Source organism: Penicillium coprophilum, assembly GCF_028826855.1.
Source record: "Penicillium coprophilum strain IBT 35676 chromosome Unknown utg000006l_segment0_segment0, whole genome shotgun sequence".
NCBI lineage: Eukaryota > Fungi > Ascomycota > Eurotiomycetes > Eurotiales > Aspergillaceae > Penicillium > Penicillium coprophilum.
Genome location: NW_026622725.1, coordinates 777,612 through 797,227, shown reverse-complemented (window position 1 = coordinate 797,227; position 19,616 = coordinate 777,612). Strand labels below are relative to the sequence as shown.

The 19,616-nt window shown below is 48.5% G+C and overlaps 9 protein-coding genes across 9 annotated transcripts; 5 read left to right on the top strand and 4 right to left on the bottom strand.

Moving 5' to 3' along the window:
- Window positions 1-807: 807 nt before the first annotated feature.
- N7500_009314 (uncharacterized protein) lies at window positions 808-1,205 on the top strand (the record flags this gene model as incomplete). Its single annotated transcript, XM_056680455.1, has 3 exons — window positions 808-921; window positions 985-1,071; window positions 1,134-1,205. The coding sequence occupies 3 exons, from the start codon at window positions 808-810 to the stop codon at window positions 1,203-1,205; spliced, it is 273 nt and encodes a 90-aa protein (XP_056527837.1).
- Window positions 1,206-1,910: 705 nt separating this feature from the next.
- On the bottom strand, window positions 1,911-2,953 carry N7500_009313 (DUF3632 domain-containing protein; the record flags this gene model as incomplete). Its single annotated transcript, XM_056680454.1, has 2 exons — window positions 1,911-2,545; window positions 2,671-2,953. The coding sequence occupies 2 exons, from the start codon at window positions 2,951-2,953 to the stop codon at window positions 1,911-1,913; spliced, it is 918 nt and encodes a 305-aa protein (XP_056527836.1).
- A 1,392-nt stretch (window positions 2,954-4,345) lies between these two features.
- N7500_009312 (tropomyosin) lies at window positions 4,346-5,036 on the bottom strand (the record flags this gene model as incomplete). The annotated part of the gene is made up of 3 exons (XM_056680453.1): window positions 4,346-4,508; window positions 4,564-4,868; window positions 5,019-5,036. The coding sequence occupies 3 exons, from the start codon at window positions 5,034-5,036 to the stop codon at window positions 4,346-4,348; spliced, it is 486 nt and encodes a 161-aa protein (XP_056527835.1).
- A 1,013-nt stretch (window positions 5,037-6,049) lies between these two features.
- Window positions 6,050-6,538, top strand: N7500_009311 (uncharacterized protein; the record flags this gene model as incomplete). The annotated part of the gene is made up of 1 exon (XM_056680452.1): window positions 6,050-6,538. One exon carries the CDS (start codon window positions 6,050-6,052, stop codon window positions 6,536-6,538), a length of 489 nt encoding a protein of 162 aa, XP_056527834.1.
- Window positions 6,539-6,833: 295 nt separating this feature from the next.
- N7500_009310 (GMC family oxidoreductase) lies at window positions 6,834-8,786 on the bottom strand (the record flags this gene model as incomplete). Its single annotated transcript, XM_056680451.1, has 1 exon — window positions 6,834-8,786. The coding sequence occupies one exon, from the start codon at window positions 8,784-8,786 to the stop codon at window positions 6,834-6,836; it is 1,953 nt and encodes a 650-aa protein (XP_056527833.1).
- Window positions 8,787-11,936: 3,150 nt separating this feature from the next.
- On the top strand, window positions 11,937-13,301 carry N7500_009309 (kinase domain-containing protein; the record flags this gene model as incomplete). Its single annotated transcript, XM_056680450.1, is given in 4 exon segments — window positions 11,937-12,410; window positions 12,512-13,021; window positions 13,035-13,116; window positions 13,135-13,301. 4 exon segments carry the CDS (start codon window positions 11,937-11,939, stop codon window positions 13,299-13,301), a joined length of 1,233 nt encoding a protein of 410 aa, XP_056527832.1.
- A 2,567-nt stretch (window positions 13,302-15,868) lies between these two features.
- Window positions 15,869-17,404, top strand: N7500_009308 (Major facilitator superfamily domain general substrate transporter; the record flags this gene model as incomplete). The annotated part of the gene is made up of 1 exon (XM_056680449.1): window positions 15,869-17,404. The coding sequence occupies one exon, from the start codon at window positions 15,869-15,871 to the stop codon at window positions 17,402-17,404; it is 1,536 nt and encodes a 511-aa protein (XP_056527831.1).
- Window positions 17,405-17,918: 514 nt separating this feature from the next.
- Window positions 17,919-18,977, bottom strand: N7500_009307 (Alpha/beta hydrolase fold-3; the record flags this gene model as incomplete). Its single annotated transcript, XM_056680448.1, has 1 exon — window positions 17,919-18,977. One exon carries the CDS (start codon window positions 18,975-18,977, stop codon window positions 17,919-17,921), a length of 1,059 nt encoding a protein of 352 aa, XP_056527830.1.
- Window positions 18,978-19,015: 38 nt separating this feature from the next.
- Window positions 19,016-19,375, top strand: N7500_009306 (uncharacterized protein; the record flags this gene model as incomplete). Its single annotated transcript, XM_056680447.1, has 2 exons — window positions 19,016-19,087; window positions 19,250-19,375. 2 exons carry the CDS (start codon window positions 19,016-19,018, stop codon window positions 19,373-19,375), a joined length of 198 nt encoding a protein of 65 aa, XP_056527829.1.
- Between the last annotated feature and the right edge of the window lie 241 nt (window positions 19,376-19,616).

The window sequence follows — 19,616 nt, the reverse complement described above, 5'->3', positions numbered from 1 at the left end:
GAGGCTCTTACTTTGCAAACGCTTGCCAAGATGAAGGCGTATCCCCTATATTACCTTTTTCTGCATAGTATGTCTATCCATATCTTACACACTCTCAACTCACGCGTGTACCCTGAGCCTTTCTGTGTTACATTGTCCAATCCACTTGTTTCAGACTTTTGCCCCCGTCTTGCAGCATGGCACTAGGCCATATATGCAGGGTTCACGGCTCAGCCCTGGGGGCAGATCAGTACCATGTGCATGCATGAGGGAATCTTCTTGCCCACCAGCTCGTGGTAGGGTGGTACCGTTGGCTTTGGGCCAATGATAACCATTCCTGTTTCATATCCCGCATGACAAATATGCTCGAATATTCGAAGATCTGGAGATCATTGCCCTTCAAACATGATTAAAAAACGTAAGAGCCCCGTTCGCCTTTATATATGCAAAATTCAGGACATCAATACTTTCCTATTCCAACATACTGATCAGTTGCCTTAATCCTTCCGCACGTAATATCATACTCTAACGTGATACAATTATCAGCTACTAAAATACGTCACCTACAGAATCATACCAACTAATAGACTGACTATGGATATATGAGGCGCCAATCTCTATTGGACAGATTGGACGATCTTTCGATCGCGGCCCCAATACGACTGCATCAATTTGAAACATGCTGTCGGTCAAGCATCGCATCAAGTTGCCGGCAATGTCTATATAAGACAGCTTCACGGCGCTACAACCTCCAAAGTATCAATCTCATCCAAACAACTTTGCTGTCGACTACTCTACCACAATCTTCTATAATACGAATCCATCACCATGCAGATCACCAGAATTGCGTTCTTCCTCTTCGCCGCAATGGGCGTGGTTGCCAGCCCCATTGAGGCCAATTCGAACGGACTCGATGCCCAGGCATTGAGTAAATATGGAGGGGTAAGCTCTTCTTATGAGATCTTTGTATAAGAATAACCCTAATCTTTTCGACCCACGCTGCAGGAATGCAGCAAGGAACATAACACGTGCACATACCGAAAGGATGGAAAGGAGCACAAAGTCAAGTGCCCTTCGGCTGATAACTTGAAGGTAAATACCAATTCTATTTCTCCCCAATTGCTCTGTTCTAACCATCTCATTTTCATATACAGTGCAAGACTGATCGTCACCACTGTGAATATGATGACCACCACAAGAAGGTCGATTGCCAGACGCCGGTTTAAATCAGCCATTCGGTTCCGCCCGGAACAGGATCCTTAGATGTTTGTGTTGTTATAGGCTTGAGGCTGTTTCTTTCCCCCAGGGCCAACGATCTCACGCTAAGAAGGGCTTGGAATGGGCATTGGATGTTGTCTGTATTGGGGCGATATATATGGACGTCCCTAGAATTTTTCGTTCTTACAGTTCTCATTACTGCCACTCTCGTTAAGTATCTAGCTAGGTATACGCTTATCAATATGTCACTTATGCACTCTACTGTTATACTATAAGTAGCAGTAGAATTCCTGACAGTTTTCAAGGTTGTTAGCAAGTGGTACGGAGTACTTAGCTATGTGTACAATCCAAGTCATAGAGTTTACCTTTGGGAAGGTCGAGTGCTCACCGTCAGTATTATGGCGAGTATATTGGTACTTGAGAATTTGCATTATGACCTGGGGCTCCAGAAGACGCCCAAGCTCATCCGAGTGGGGATATAATATGTGGCCAGATCTATCGTGGCTGTAGTATTCATATATGCTGGGTATCCAAATTTTGACATTGCTTATCATTTCAGAAAGGCAGGGCAGATATCGCTTTGATCAAGATGTGACAAAAGAGGTGCAGACAGTGGCATTCAATTTGGGATCTCAAAGACTTAGTAATAAAGAGAGAAAACGGGGATGTCTGCATCGCATTTTCGCATCTTCATCCGAGGTTTGTACTAGTCCCTACGACTCCGACTCCTCACCGAGTGCAAGGGGCTTTAGACATACAAGATATTTATCCTGGTGCAGGGCATCACCACCATTCTTGTAAGCCCTGAGAACCTCAGCATTTCTGTCTTTGACTTTGTCGACCATATATTCGATGCCATCCGTGGCAAGTTCCTCCAGCGCGTTCTCATTTGCCTGCTTAGCTTCTTCCTGAATCTCATGAAGTCGCTTCAGCCAGAACATGTATCTCCAGGGCGAGAATCCAGTAGGTGATCGCTGTCCGAGGTCTGATTCAAGGAATCCCTCGCCACCCCGGCCGATGTTACTAGGGCAGTCGTTCCAGTATACATCTGATAGTAAAATCAGGTTGTCGCCCGCTATGTTCAGCCAGGCAATAGCAGCTGGTAACAGATGGAAAATCTCAAGTTGCTTGATGCCTCGGTTCTGGTTTTCCTCGTCGGACTCCTCCCCACTTCGAAGTGCTTGGGGGCTTTCAAAGAGGTTACGGAAGATCAGAAGAGCAATTTGGCACAGCCTATCCTTGGCGACACGAGTGGATGCAAGCTTAGCCAGGAATGTTGCAAAGTTGAGACGGTGTGTTCCAGACATAGAAGCACCATGATTGAGCCAGAATTCGGTCATATCTCCAGCTAAGAAGGGGAGATCAGTCCAAAGTGTACCGTCGACGGTTCTTGCGATGTCAATCCCGTAGACCCCCGTGAAGGTCTAGTCAATGGCCCCATTCCTTGGATGCGGAGGATATCGAGGACTATACCCTCATGTTCAGGTGATTCGGAAGAGATATTTCGGCCAAGCTCATAGTACATATACCACAGGGAATGAATGGAGCCTTCAAGCGAATCCACACCATCTCCAATATCGCAGTATCGGCTAGTAACGATCCAGGTACGGTTACTGAAAGCAACACCTCGAACTTCTTTGAATTCACCCCGTGCGATAGACTGGCGTGTGCTTTCCTGGTCTCTGCGATCATGGTCGCCTATAGAAGAAGCATCCCTTGGCAGGGAGCCCAACAAAGAATCGCGGAGGTGGTGCATTTTAGAGCGCTGAGGTTGTCGATTGATGGTTCAGCTACAGTTCAGGTAATAAAAGGAAGAGAATGCGAAGGGAAAGCGTGGGTATGGTGGAGCTCCACAGGGACTTAAATCATTGCAGGGGTGAACATGAACGCGGGGACGGACAGGTTTCTCTCCAGGGACCCCCTATTAGGCAGCAACGTAGGTTCTAACAGGCTGACAGCTCAACCAATGTCTGAATGGCTGGACTCGGATACTCCGTGTGTGCTGGGTAAGTTGTATCTTTTTCTTTGTTGGTTGTCGATCAGCCGGCAGCCAAGACAAAGTCCCAGTCGATCGTGCAGCCATCCAGTAGGTGATACGTAACGGATCACAAACTACTCCGTAGATATTTTCAAATGAACAGGATATGATGAGATAGCTCACATAACCATTTTCATTTTACCTTGAATGCGATTACCTTCTGTCTAGCTTTCGGCGGGCCAAACAGCACTCCCACATAGCAGGATGTACAACATGTATAATGCAAGCTACATCGGGAAAATGAGTTCAGCACCATCATCAAAAGTATGCCAACGTAGAGTTCTTTCGAATCTTCCAGGCTGCTGTTTGCTGATACGAGCATCAAAATCAACACAGCAATTGATCAGTGACAAGAGAGAAGTGAACGGAGGTATATCAATCCAAACCTCCAAAAGTGAGTTCTTCAAACACTGCGGTCACCAAACCTGGAAAAAGACCACAGTGTAGTGCAACTGCCTAGATGACTAAAGGTTGCCCCCTGCCTTTCATCACGTGCATTTCCTAATAGTCTGCGTCGCCCCAGGTTGTGAGACTCTGGAATTTCCTCGGATGATGCCTGAGTTTCGAGGCGATGACTGTCAAATACACTGGTATCCTGAAATGTATGGGTCCAATCAATCGTATTAAAATCTCTGTATTGCAGTATCCGCTTTTCTAGCAATTTATAACTATGAGCCGCGGATTACTAATTCAAAATTACTGAACAACTTGATAAAGTAAATCTCCGGTATGCCGGTCTGTATGCTCCGACATAATCTGGAGCCGGGCCGGGCCGGACTGGTGGATATATGGCCTCTATTCCTTCACATACTTGGTGGTCTTACAACCTCCCGATGTTTTACGAGTGAAGATTTGAAACTCCAGCGATGGGCATTTCAATTTATGGGTCCAAGATTCCCGATCAATGATAATCATCTTGAGCAGGAGAATCCCTCGTTCTTGGAAGATTACATGTACATCGTTTCCGCCGGTGAGCAGTGATCGCGCAGGTCAAGGCAGTGGGACCAGATAAAATGCGCCTAATAAGCCCCCTTTTCGGGCTCGCTGCGGGCGGCTGAGTATGCCCAGGCATATCCAGCTTGCGTGCCTGTCACCCGGAAGCGTACAGCCTTAGATGTCGGCCATCTGGGATGCAAGGTCGTCAAGCTCCTTCTTCATAGTGCTGTGTTCCTTGATCGTATCATCGTATCTTTGCTCGAGCTTGGCGTGCTGGTCCTCAAGTGCCTGCACCTTCTGCTCGTAGTGGCCAGCCTTGATATCAGTTTGGCGGAGCCTAAGTGCCCAAAGTCTCAGTACTGAACTGCTAACGAACTGGTAGCTGGTCGTACTTCTCGTTTGTCTCCCGGAGAGTCTTGTCATTCCCCTTAGCCTCCTCTTCAAGGAGCTGGAGCCGTCGCTGAAGAGCCTCGTTCTGGGTGTCGTGCTGAAGGCTCTGGCTCGCAGTATCCTTAGCCCCCTTGAGAGCGACCTCTATCTTCTCAACCTCTTCCTCTAGAAGCTGGTTGCGGCGGTTAAGTGATGTAATCTCTTGCTCTTTGGACAAATTCTCCTGCTCTAATTTCTTGACCGTAGCCTTGAGCTCATCGACCAGCTCGTTAGCGTTATCATATTCGGCACGGAGGGCGGCCATGCGCTAAAAAAAGAAAAAAGCCAACCACGTTAGAAAATTTCTAGTGGGGAAGTGATGGAATGCTACGGCATATGTACACATGTATATGCCGAGGGGCTGTGATTTTTGGGGGTAGTTAAGCTGCTCCCGCTGGTAGGGGTCTTAGTGACTTACGTCCCTGATCTTTTCCATTCTGAGGGTATAAAAAAGGAAGGAAAGAAGATAATATGTACTGTTGAAAGAAAAAACAGTTAGGCTTTCGCTTGGCGAGAAACTGGGCTAGAGCTGGATAGGAGAGAGAGGAAGTGTTTGGAAGGGGGAGGGGGTATTAGGATTATGGTAGTTCTAAATATTCTTCTGTATTAAATATAGCTACAGGTACTAAAGAGATGACCTTACGGGCTGCTATACCGCTTTAGGCGCTATCGGGGATAGCTTCAGGGGTTTACTAGGCACTATCATTCAATGATAATACTGGGTGCGAGCCAGGCTTATAACTGTTGAATACAATGGTATCAAGAAATATATAGGTCCAATCAATCGTGTTAAAATCTCTGTATTTTAGTATCCGCTTTCCTAGCAATTTGTATGGGCCGCGGACTACTAAACTAAAATTACTGAACAACCTGGATTAATTAAACCCCCGGTATGCCGGTCTGTATGCTCCGACAATTCTCAAGCAACATGACTGTAAAAGACCGGTCTTCGCTGCTCTTCCTCCTTTTCTCTCAATTCTCCATTATTCTGCCTCTCTGTCTTGCACTCATGGCCGCCCGATTTCTTTTGCTCTAGCCCCCACCGACTACTGCACATTTGCTTCCAGCCCGACATACTGCCCCCTACATTGTTTTGCCAAAGATGCCGCATGATCCAATAACTATCTTGGCGCCTGACCGCCTTGCATCACCGCCCTCTCTAACTAACAATATCGGATGATGTCATCACCCGGCCATAGTTATCATTTTCCCGATTGCTCATGGGGATATTTTGTACCCTACCACAGGACTCTCGACCTAGCTTGCAACAGACTAGGATAGCTCCGGTGGACTTTATATAGTCTACGCCGATCACATTACGCGTTGCCTTTTCAATTGGGCTAGCTTCACGGATTTTTATGTCGACATTCTTCCCAAATTTTCACACCAGACTTTCCACTCCTTCTCCTTGTTTACGCGAGGGTACATCGGAATTACACAGTACCCAACATGAGTATTCCTCTATTCCGTCGCTTATTGCCTAAGCCGGTCGTCAACAATGGGTCACAACTGCGCGATCATCAGGCCAACGAGCGAACGTTCCTTTCTTGGAGTCGTATGGGACTAGCTTTCGCGGCGATGTCACTTGCTCTCGCTCGACTGGATATCATTGACAACATATTTAATCGCGGAAGTAGGGGCGGGGCAATTGCGCCCACTCAACCCATGTCACTGACCGCAATTGAAAGTAAATCTCCAGATCACGCACATCTTCAAGAAACCAAAGAATCGCCTGTTCTTCTTAAATATGTCAATGATCGTGTGGCTAGTCGTGTTTGCCAGGGCATCAGTATCTGGTCATTTGGATATTCACTTGCGCGGTACATCTCCGTTCGAAGGAATCTGTTGCAAGGACGTTACGTGCCATCAATTTGGGGGCCTGTGTTGATCACATGTGGCTCTCTCACTGTTTTTGGCATGACGCTGAAGTTGGAATAAAAATTTGTCGGGAAATTTGTGGAAGAAAAAGAATCGAATGAATTGGTCGGCTAGATAGTTATTGTCTAAGGATTGAACTGGTCCATTCTGTTTTAACCTTTAGACTCTAAGCCGACCCAGCGCTTAAGAAAGTTTCAAACTTTTAATTGGGAGAGCATATGCAAGAGGAAATTATGTCTGAATTTTGATCTATTAAAAATACACAATAATGAATGGATGGCATCATCACAAGACCGAACACAACACGAAAATCACAAAGCTCCAAACTTCACATATATATACACATTGAAAGAAATTAAGAGCTTGCCTCAAGTCCGTTGAGAATGTCCTCAGCAGCCTTCTCGGCAACCATGTAAGTAGACACAGCGGTGAAAGTACCGGGGATCTTGGGGTAAACGGAAGCATCAACGACACGAAGACCAGAGACACCACGGACACGGAACTTGGAGTCCAAGACAGCCCTTGGGTCATCGTCAGCGCCAATAGGGCAAGTGCAAGAGGCGTGGTGGCCCCAAGCGCCATCCTTGACATAGTTCTTGATTTCCTCCTCAGTCTGGACATCGGGACCGGGCATGACCTCAGTGACGTTGACGAGCTGGCGCTTGAACGCATCACGTGCAAGCTCGATGGCCTCGTAGAGAGCAGTGAGATCGGCATCGTAGTCACCAACACCGGTGTCGAAGTAGTTGAAGGTGATCTTTGGCATGTCGAGAGGATCAGCAGACTGCAGAGCGACAGTACCGGCAGAGTTACGGGGGTGAGCCTTGAGGATAGCCCAGGAGAACCAGTTGTGCTCATCAGTAGCGTTGATGCTATAGTTAGGGAAGTAACCACGGAAGTTGACTGGGCCACCGAATTCGAAAATGTCGAAGTCATCGCCGGCAGTGGAGCTCTTGTATAGCATGGTGGCGGCGAGACCGGGGGAGGAGTAGATACCGCGGTCACCAAGGACAGGAGACTCCCAGTCGTTGATACACGGGTCATCCTCGCCGCGAATGCTGAAGGTGCACTTGTCCAAGCAGGAGAAGTCCTTCTCGAGCCTAGCCTGAACGGAGATCTCATAGTGGTCCTGTAGGTTGGTACCGACGCCGGGGAGATCCTTGATGACCTTGATACCGAACTTCTTCAGTTCCTCGGCGGGTCCGATACCACTCAGCTTGAGGATCTGGGGAGAGTTGTACACTCCACCGGCAACGATGACTTCGCGGGACGCGGTGGCGGAACCGGGGGTACCGGGGAGAGCGGACCGTGACATAGGGCTGGCCTTGTAGAGGTGTTCACCCTCAAGGAACTCGACACCGGTGGCGCGGGGCAGGGCGTTGGTGTCACTCTCGTCGAAGGTCACCTTGGTGACGTGGGTGTTCATGCGGACATCAAGAGGGTACTTCTTCGAGCCATCGTCGTTCTTGGCATCGCGGACAGCGATGATGAACTCGCGAGGACCATTCCGGTGGGCGTCATCAGTGGCAATGGGGATCTGGTAGTATCCGGGGTCGGTATCACGAGACTTGCTATCGGCATTGGCATCGCCAAGCAGCAGAGTGCCAAGATTCATGAGGTGATCGGTGAAGTTGCCGAGTGCAAAGGCACCACCGGTGAGCATACTAAGGAGCTGCTGATCCTTCAAGACAATGCTAAGAGGCGCAGTTTCGGTCGACAGCCAGCCATCGGTGCCATGGTCCTTAGCTTTGGATGCGGGAAGGGCGTAACCGTTGTTCTCAAGCTTAGTGAAGTACTTGCGCATGTTGTCAGGTGTCCAAGAGTTATCACTGGTGATAGTCTCAATGTACTCGAAGTCAGACTGGTGGGGGTAGACTGCAATCAAAGCATTGTGGGCAGTGCAACCACCGAGAGTACCCGTACGAGGATAGAGGGTACCCTTCATGGTTGAGCCCTCGGGAGGGTTTAGGCCAGTGTAGATCTGACCATCAGGCGTGTCATAGCTGACCTTCCAGTCGCGCGCCTGGCGCTCCTCGTCCTCGTAGTGATGAACGAAGAAGTTCCACGCAAGCTTCTCGTCCTCGGAGGCTCTGGCGGAGTAGGCGGGGATGGTGTAGTTGTAGTTTTCACCCTGGTCATCACCAGCCTCAAGGAGCAGTGTCTTGTGGCCAGCCAAAGCAAGGCGAGCAGCCAGAGGACCACCACCAGCACCGGAACCGACGACGACATATTCATAGCCGGTGATATTGACGGCCTTGGCCAGGCCGGATGTGGCTACCAGCAGGCCAAATATATAAGAAAGAATCATATTTCAAAAGAATGACTATGAGTGAGTTGACCATCCAAAAGAGAAAGATACCCAGCTTTTATGCATGGTTCTTCCCCCTGAACAATGGGGTTCCTATTGTTCTCCATTTTTATCAAAAGCCGTTGAAGACTTGACATGCCGCGGCTACCACTAGCGCATGGCGATCTACCTGTAGACAGCTAAGCGTAGATACATTTCCAGGGATAATTCCCGAACGATCACCGGTAGTTTAATTTGTGTGGAGTATATCCCTGCTGATCATCAGCGGAGATCCACATGTCTCGGGGGTTTTCCCCTTTTCAAATAAAACTTGGACAGTTCATTGACGATCCCCCTGTCATGTTCAGCCTAAACGATTTTCTTTGTGTTCGACCGTTTTCCATTCCTTCTGATGCTAATCGATCCTCTCAGCCACCGTTAGGCTAATCTAGATTGCTTGTACGTAGTGAATTTCCACTTAGATCATTATGCTTTATTTTTCGTAGTGTTAACTTGCTATCGTGGGATGTGGCATTCTTTGTTTATATTTCTCTCTCGATATCCAATTGAGAACTTACGGGAGAGTGAGAAAAGGGGCCAAAGATGGGACTTGATTTCTGGTCGAGAAAATGCATGTGAAAAACCAGCCGATCTTTCACGTCCAGGGATAATTGCCCTAATTCTGTAATTATTCCCAGTCTTCCAGTTCTGAAGCCAACATAATTTTGAATACGGAGTAAATATATGGGTCCGAACTGTTCTTCGCCTTTTACCTTGTCCTATTGTTCCGCGTAGGATTCAGCCATCGACGCCAAGTGATGCCCCATTGTCACTTCCTACTCCCCTATCGATCCATCAAAGACCAACCCTGTGTCAGGCCCGAGCGGCGACGGTATTGTTGCGTAATAAAAAGTTGAGCTAAGTATCCACATTTGATTTGTTCACACGCATGTTGCTTGATAGAAGTTCGTAACAAGCATGTACCGAACTATCTACTCTCCAAGCCTAAGGAGGCTGGCCTATTAGCAACCAGTACTGACTAGTGCTAAGGTATCGTGGAGTATCTTCTGTCACTAACCCGCTAGTCGCTTTCTCCTAATAATCAGCTAGTTGATTCGAACCTATCGTGATGTTTTATTGAATCACCTAGCCTATAGGTTGGGCTTGGGCAACCTGTCATTTAGTTTGACCTACTTTATATTAAGCCTCATGACTATAGCTTGCGAGAATTTTGATTAGGTATAGTAAAAGGGACATTGTCCCATTCTGAACAAAAAGGCTGGGAGTGACCTTCCCCACCATCCAAATACACCAACCGGTCCTTCATGCACAGGCTATCTTGGCTCCAGGCCTAAGCAGCTTCTGCAATACCTATCCGCTCGGCCTTTTCCAAACTATCTTGTGCAACTTGAGATGGCTAATAATGAGATCCAATATCATAGCGCTTATGGCCTGAATTCAAACAATAGGTGGCCTCTTGGGGTCGAAATCCGGCCATAGCACCTACTTTGAAGAGGGAACTGGGCACAGCGTGGACCCTGACACAATGGAATCTTCTGACCGATACTCTGGAGGTATCCAAAGGACCTTTTTGTCATTCCAACAAATCCATTCGCGGTCCGCATCTATGTGATGAACCTCAAAGCATGGTCGCTGTAGATCGTGAGGATCATATGATCCCGGCTTCGAGGAGAACGATAAACGGATCGTGACAATGGAGGTGTGGAGAAAAGAGTGATTCAGAGCAAACAAGTCCAAATATTTGACTTGAAATTCAAATGTCTCCAGGCTTTGTGCGCTACTGACGTCTCATACCGTGACAATGCCCCTCACAGTGATAGCGAGAAGCATAGGATCATCGGAGAAGATAACGCTGCTAAAACGGTGGCTGCGTACCTTTGGCATGTCCAATTCTCGACAATGGCCGGTACAGATGTCCACAAGCAAATGTCTATATTTGCTGGGACTAAGAATATGAGATCAGGGGAAACCTTGCCTATCTTCACCCCATCAAGATATGAATTCTCCAGGCATCTGGCGCTGGAAATAATTATTATCTTGGATTTTTCGGCATTCGCGTCCAAGATAAGTGATCCAGACTCAAAGGAGAAACAAGCTGATGGGAATCTACCGTGATCATATAGAAGTTGTTTGCATTCGCCATTTCCAGCATCTCACACTCTCACCGTATCGTCTGCGGAGACTGAGACAGGGAATTCATTTTTTGGAGAATATTAGACCGAATGAACATCTTGATGGTTTCCTATGAGGGTACGTCGGCGTACCCCAGTGCTCTTGTCCCGTAGTTAGCGCTTTGCAAAGCCCACAAAGCCTATGGCCCAGCCTAACCCATCCCACAAATGGGCTGGGCTTTGGGCCCGAGTTCGGGCCCATCAAGCCCAATTAGTAACAAACAATGCAAATATTTTGAAAAAATAAATTACATATGTTCAAGCCCCGTGATTAGCACTTATACTATAGTAATGTTTTATTATCTAAATATACAGTTGATGAATATCGATTTAGATTTATGTGTACTGTTAGGAATGATTTAAATTACAAAGGTTATCAAGAAGTGATTGTACTCCCTCCTTTGATCCATAATATATATCTGATATCAACATATCGACACGAAGCATTTTCGAGATATCTCGACCTCTACTTGTCAAACTTTTCTTAAAATTGGCTGATAGATTAGAATAGGTACTTTGATCTTACTAGACCCTAAAGATGTAGTAGGAGGCTAGGATATAGCGATCACAAGTCGACGGTTTGGAGGCGCGAAGACCCCCTTAACAGGCTATGATGGGCTATTATGGGCCCCCATAGATAGCCCATATGTAATAGCCCATAGCCCACTGCGGGTTGGGCCATGGGCTCCCATTTATGGTTTTTGCGGAGCGCTACCCATAGCCATCCTCAACTGGAACCCACGGCCCGTCCCACACCGCCCTTCAGCACTGCCCAAATAGCGTGCCACTCGATGACCTCTGCAAGGACAAGAACATGAATATGAACCCTGTCTAGAGACTCCCTCGCCCGTTCTCCCAACTCACAATACTTTGTCGACGCAATAAAAACAAATTCCCGCGCCAATTTCTATTTACACCAAAGACCAGCCGTCACCGCAGAGTCTCTCCGACACCACACCCGTTTCGATGCCTTCATACCATGGCAGACTCGTCACATCTACCAGTGGAAGATATATACCACCCTGAGGTAGATGTTGAATATCTCGAGGACTATGTGTCCGGCGGATACCACCCAACTCTCATCGGAGACATGTTTTGCAGTGGCCGCTACACTGTCGTTCACAAGCTTGGGCTTAGAGGATATTCAATAATGTGGCTCGCCTGGGATTACCAACGCCGGTGCTACTTATCGCTGAAGGTACTGACTGCAAGAGCCTCGCCAGATAGCCACGAGGCGGATGTCCTTCATCCATTGATGAAGAGCAACCTTACTCATGCTGGAAAGCGATTAATCCCGCCGCTACTTGACCAATTCTGGTTTCATGGTCCAAACGGACACCATCAGTGCTCGGTCAGAGAGCCTGCTGGCTGTAGTATTGCTAAGTCTAAGGACGACAGCACAAATTTCATGTTTCCACCGGACGCTGCCAGATCTACTGCCGCCAAGCTCATCGTGGGGTTGTCCTATTTGCATGCATGCAAACGGCATCTGCCACGGCGGTGAGGACAAATAGGCTATGTATCTCGGGTTCTAATCGCGCACACTGATAGTAGGAAGGTCTCCATTTACGCAACTTCCTCGTACGTATACCAGACTTGCACGGCCTAAGCACAGCTGAGCTGTACAAGCGCTTTGACAAACCCTACGAGATTCCTATCCGACGAGTGGATGGAAAGCCTGGTGAACCCGACGCACCACCGCATGCCATCTATCCTATGGCTTTGAATATGGCTGCCAACGAAGTGGGTGACCCAAAAATCATCATCTCGGACTACGGGAGGTCCTTTATTGTGTCACAGACGCCCTCACCGACTCTATACACCCCAGCCCTCTACTCTCCACCAGAAGACTTCTTCGATGAACCCATCACTCATCCCACCGCAGCTGATATATGGACTTTAGGTGTCAACTTGTACGAGGTCTTGGGTGAGCGTCCACTCTTCGAAACATTTGCCTGGGATCGAGATGACATTGTTGCCGAGATGATCAACACGCCGGGCCAGCCGCCTGTGAGATGGTGGAACTCTTGGGCTAAACGCTGCCATTTCTTCGAGGAATGGATCGTGGGTTCCTGAGTTCCGCCGTATCAGCACTCCCGTCTTCCGGCGTCTGCGTCAGCGCCTCTGGGATGTGGGCCGTGGCGAGACGGAGCAGACGTGTGAATAGGACGTTGCAGGTGGTGAACCATGTGCGTTGGAGGACTTGCTCGGAGTTATGATGGCGTTTGAACCTGCGGAACGACCCACAGCGGACCAACTCCTGAGGCCTGAGTATATGGTGAAGTGGGCCTTGCCCGCATGCGAGAGGCAGAAAAGACAAGCCCTCCCCCCAACCTGCAGTTGAGAAGCATTAGGCTGTCTGCGCCCAAATAGACCGGAAGACTGGCCGACGGATATGCATTGTCCCAAGGCTCCAGTAGCTGAAATAATGTGCATGTCGCCATTGCCTGATAATGACGGGCGCCTGGTCCATGAAGAAAAGCCGTTCGCTAAGACTAAAGTTCAACGATCGAGCGGGTCACTATAGGGGGTTTCATAGTTGTCAACAGACTCGCTGAGGCCATGAGGCCCACTGTAGAGGGTTATGGAGGAGTAACCATCCGAGCCAATTGCTCATACTTGACGGCCAATTATGCCAGCAAGGCCTTTGCAAGGCTGAATCAAGAGCTCTAGCACGGCTTGCTTTCCCTGTTACTATGAAATAATCGTGAAGGGGCCAGTTTGAGTAGATGGCCAAAAGCTCACTGGAGGAAGCTGCAAGTTGATACACTGACCAGCTTTTACCTTAACCGGCCTCTGCAGGGATGAATAGAAGGAAATCCTCCGCCTGCAAGGATGCCGGGACACTATGGTGATCCCGCAAAAGATGCAGCGGACCAATCATGCCCAAGGACTTGTTTTTTATCCTCTGTTTTGTTGCAGTCAAGCTTGACACAGATCAGAGCCGCAAAGACTCTCCTATTTCCACAGTTGCGGTAGATGTACTATTGCTTCCAACACATGGGCACAAAAGCTTATTCCACTATATTAGCATACAGCTTTTCCACCAGTGTGGGTGCGAGACATACAGCTTGGGACAAAGGATAGGCACAAGATCTTACGCAATTCAGTAATCAGTAATGAATAAAGAAAGATATCGCGTCTTAGTACGTCATGTTGAGTATCTGCGTCTCTCTTGAGACCCTATTCATACTGTTGAACCTGAGACCGGCCAAATCACCATGAATCATCGAATCCCAGTTCTCTCAATGAAAGGGCGACCTGGGCATGATGGCCTTCATCCACGCATCGGAAGAGCTTCTCTTGTTGCTGTTCAAATGTCTTGGTCACGGAATCTCACGCTGCGAGGAGCTTCAACTCCGACAATACAACTTCGTTTATCGTTATGGGGGACATCGCGCGAGGAAAATATGAATTGTAGCCTGAGACTCGTCGATGTCATTAGAGAGCGCCAAGCCCAAGCTGATCCTACATCTGAAGCTTACGTATATGTTCAATCCATATTGCTCGAAAATTGAACGGCCATGTGAGTGATAAGCACCATATAATTCAGTCAACTATTATAGAAAACACATACGACCAAAGGGTGTGGAAAAATAGGCTTTCCGTCCGATCAGCCGTACCTAAGCTGAAATCTGGCCATAAAGAATATGAGGTGGGAAACATGTTGTAGAGCAAGCAAGAGAACTTACCAATCTCTCATGAAATCCTCGAAATTTCCCCCCACCCCATTCTTGGGAGCCCTGATCTCGAGCGACCCGATTGTGGGGTTGAAAGTGGGCCAGGAAGTACATACGTCACCAAGCCACAGAATTAGGAGGCCTCCATACAATGGCCGGAACTTGACCGAAGGATGAATCGGGGCTAGCAAAAAGAACCTAGTATCGGGCCCGGTAGGAAGGGGAATCGGGATCACCTCACGGCTCGGTTAAGGCCCGGCAAATACCCTGGTCCGAGTTTTCAGTGACGGTTGTCCGTGTCGGAATTGAAAGGATGATCCTGCCTATCCCGATATATTTTCTGTCTCCATGAACAGGCTATATCTATACCCCACGTAAAAGAATTGGCCATGAAATGGCGTAGTTTTAGAGGGTATCAAGAAGGTAGATCAGAGGGTCCACGCAACGGTGAAATTTATGCAGATCAAGCTGACTTCAGTAGAGAACTTAAAGCCACAATTCTGCTATGGCATAGTTTATTTTGACAAAGATAATTGTCTATGTTGTATTATAGAACAAGAGAAAATAGAACAGAAAAAGAAGTGAAGTATGGGGAAGACACGAAAACCCCCAATTACCCCAGTTTTTCCGGCAGAGAAGTAACTGAGCGGAGAAATTCCGACAAAACATCGGCGATATTCCTATAGATTTCTGTTTTGGGGCCGTGCTTGGCGACGGCCCGATCACACATTTCGGCCGACGTTTCGCCCTTGGTCGGCTTGAAAACTAAGATTTGCCCTTTCCTCCTACTGAAGCTTTCGAATGTTCCTCTTTTGAATGTCGGTATCTCATCGGAATGATATCAATTTACAAGTCTGTTTGAACCGAACCATTTCACATGTCTTGAGCGACTTTTCGGGAAAACTTCGCTTGCAGATGCCCCTGCGAGAAAATAGCATGGACCCATATCTCGGGCAAAGCATGTCTTGGCATACGCCGTGACTGGATGAGACGCGAAGAATGGGGCTATGGGTCATGGAATGAAAACCTTGGAGCTGACCATGGCAGCTTTACCCCGTGGAGAATTTACCCCGACTTGTGGGTATCCCGGGTTTTGGCCATGGTTGAGTTTTCTCGGTACATATAAACCACATTCCCCTGGCCGGTTGATTTCCTCGAACTCGTTGCTAATTTCTTGGATATTTGGTTGCCATTACCCAATCCACTCACACTACATTTGGTTTGACTCGTCATGGCAGGCCTCGAGCTCAATGTCGACTGGAGGTCGAATGGATGGGCTATTGCCTACTGTTTGGTGGCTGCCATCGGCGCCCTTTGCTACGGTTACGATACGATCTACTATACTGGTATTCAGGGTATGAAATGGTTTGCCATGGACTATGGCGAGCAAACTGCAGATGGCTCTTGGGAACTTGGAACAACATTCCTCTCGCTGTCTGCTAGTATCATCTATGTGGGAGAATTGGTTGGCGCTATTGCAGCTGCTCCCATCAATGACTTCTTCGGCCGACGCATTGTCTTCCTCTCGGCTTCTCTATTTATCATTATTGGTGCCATCGTGCAAGCGTGCTCCTTTGGCTCTGACCCTGTCTTCTATGTCAGTCGTGTCCTGATTGGCTTAGGCATCGGACAGTTCACCGCTACCTGTCTGATGTACATTGGAGAGGTGGCACCTTCTGCTATCAGAGGTCCAGCTCTTATGTCCTTCCAGTTCATGCAGTCCATCTCGCAACTGGTGGGAGCCTGTGTCAACCAAGGTACAGAAAAGATCAACAGTGCCAACTCCTACCGCATCCCCATGTGCCTGCTGGTTGTCCTTCCAGGTATCATGCTTTTGTGTCTTCCTTTCACGCCTGAGAGCCCAGTGTGGTACATGTACAAGGACAAGCGCGACAAGGCAATCAAGGCTCTTCGCAAAATCAATCGCAGTGCTCGCGACTATGACCCCTCGATGGACATTCAGGCTATCGACGATGCCGTTCAGATCGAGCGTGAGATGTCCAAGGACGCTTCTTGGGCCTCCCTCTTCATGGACCCCGTTGAGCGCCGTAAGCTCTTCTATGCCTGTGGTGTCATGTTCGTCCAACAGATCAACGGTATTCAGTTCTGGTACACCTACGGTGTTGTCTTTGCTCAGTCCATTGGCGTTGCGGACCCCTTCACCATCAACACTATTATCTACGTCCTGCAAATTGTCACTGTCGGCGTGTCTGTCGTCTTCGGAAACAAAATCAAGCGTCGCACTAACCTCCTTACCTGCTCGATGGGTATCTTCATCTCCCTCATCGCCGTCGGAGGTCTGGGCACCACCCGAGCCGCAGATGGCTCTTTCAGCCGTGGCATCGGCATCGGTATCGTCGTGCTCGCCTACCTCAACATCATCTTCTACAACTTCTCGATCGGTACCCTCTCTTACTCCATTGCCTCAGAAATGTCCGTCGGTCGCAACAGAAATAAGATCACATCGTGCGCCATGGCCGTCTTCTTCCTCACTGTTTGGCTCATGGTCTTCACCAGCCCCTACATGTACTATGACGGCAACCTTGGACCCAAGATTGGCTTCGTCTATGGAGGAACCACTCTGCTTTTGCTGGCATTTTCTTGGTTCTGTGTTGGTGAGACCGCGGGTCGCAGCAATGCGGACATTGAGAGACTCTTCCAGGACAAGGTTCCTGTTCGCCAGTGGGCGACTTATGTTATCCCCACCGATGAAGTGACATACATCAAGAACAAGGATGCTGAAGATGAGCAGATTGAGATGGCATGAGCTATGTGACATGAATATATAGAATGACGTATTATTGCCTCGTTCAGTTATGAACTATTTTGAACTTACTTATCTGCATCCACCTGCCACATCTGTGCTTAAAATGGCAACCGAGTTGCGAAGGTGCCTCCGTCCAAATGCCTGACTTACGTATAAATTGATGCCTTGACGACTTTATTGCCCCATATTGGGGAATCCGTGAATATTAAATGGTCCTTTTTTCGCTACTTAACGTATTTGGTAGACGCATGTAAGTCTTTGCAGTCCCAAAAACACAGCCAAAGCAATAACTTAACATATTGTAATAGTTGTCTCATATAGATCTCCTGGCTCATGCCTTGTACGTGATATCTCGCTTGATAGAATACCGGAACATTGAGTGAACCAGTGAGGGACTGCCTATTGCTACGCTTTACCTACTTCTCTCTTCAGAAACACTCCCTCCCAGCCAATTCAACTCCCCAAGTCCGAAAGAGCAATTTTATTTTTAGAACCCCCCTGGTAGATATAGTTCCTAAGAAAGAACCTGAGACTTTTTCAACCACTGATGGGCCTCGTCATAAATCCTCTGCGTAGCTTCCTCCCTAGTCCTCCTGCTGTTACTCCACTTCTTTCGCGGGGACATATGGGTAAAGCCATGCAGGCACCCCATCGCCAACGTCCATTTATACCTACCCACCTCAAAGTCTTCCTCTTGCTGAACTCCGACTCGATCCTCTAGCCCGGCCAACCCATGAATCATCTGCTGTGCTTCTAGTCGGAGCATATCCCACTGCGCCCCAATCATATAGATCCACGGCGGGAGTTCATCCTTCCCCGCATACACCGGACTAAGCAATGGATCTCTCCGATTCTGTCCTGCATCCACATACCCCCAGTCCAGCCACCAGGAGGCCTTTTCCAGCCTATCCCTCGGACCATTCTTGTACGGCCTTGAATCTAACTTTACATTGGGTGGGTGACAAAAATCCACGATGGGGTAGTATACCACCGCTGCTTTTATCAGCCTTTTCAGGCCGGGAAATTGCGAGACAGATAGTGCGAGGTTACCCCCTGCGCTGAAACCGCCAATTGCAATGCGCGAGTGGTCGACTGGGAGAGATTTATCTGCTAGAACGCACCTAGCTACATCGGCAACGTCAAATGTGGCTGTTGGGAAAGGGTGGTGCGGCGCCTTGCGGTAGTTGAGACTGACGACTAGCATTCCAGTGCGGTTTGCCCAGGAGCTGCAGAAGGTATCATCGACGGTCGCATCGCATACTGCGAAGCCGCCGCCATGGATATTTAGGTAGAGGGGGAGGAGTTGGTGTTTGGCGGAGTCATATGAGCGCGGGTAGAAGATGCGGGTTTCTAGGGTCGGGCGGCAGGCGTAGCGCTTAGTCAGTGTTGGTTGGGTGGTTGTTTGAGGGGGGTTGACAAGGCGGAGGTAGAGGAAGTAGAGGGAGGCGAGGAGTTTGAACAGCCAAAGTTGAAGGAAACAGTTTAGGCGGTGGGGGAAGGATAATCGCTCTTTTGGGAGAGGAGGGAGATGGGTTGCCGTCGTTATTTTGTCCTTATCTAGATTCTCCATCATTGTGCTAGGCAGTGGGGGTGATGAGAGGAAGAATTAAAATGTCGGCTGAGCACGATCAGTCGGATGAGGCCAATCTGGACGAATATGTTGGGATTCGGCATACATGGCTAGTACGTGTCTGTCCTAGCATCAGTGATAATATTGGCTCTGTTGGGATCCATGTCCTCCCTATCGCATTTATTCATGCAGCGAACTATCTATGGAAGGTGATGTGCTGAGAGTGGGTTTGGCCCCAAGATTGACTGTGCAGCAGTCAATCATGTCCGTCGCAGGGCGTAGCGATGAGCTCAGCCCCTAATCCGTGGACCCGTGGAACGCCGCGCCCCGAACCGTCCGGGCCGAAGCGGGCGCTGAACACAGGATACAATGACCGAATCGGAGATATCATGCTTGTATAGCTATGCAGCGATTCACCATCGCTATAATGTCCTCTTGGGGTCCGTATTGCGGGGGCTTGATGAGGGATGACCATCACGGATCTGAAAGGTGCGGGTATGTCCGCTCAGACAGATATAAGGACAGGCTGTAGTTCTAGGAGAACGAATAGTTGATACTATTTTTAGGAGTGGTGAGATATCCATAAGGAAACAGTGAGTCGCGAACGCCGACTGATCTGTTATATGACTGACAAGTACTAGT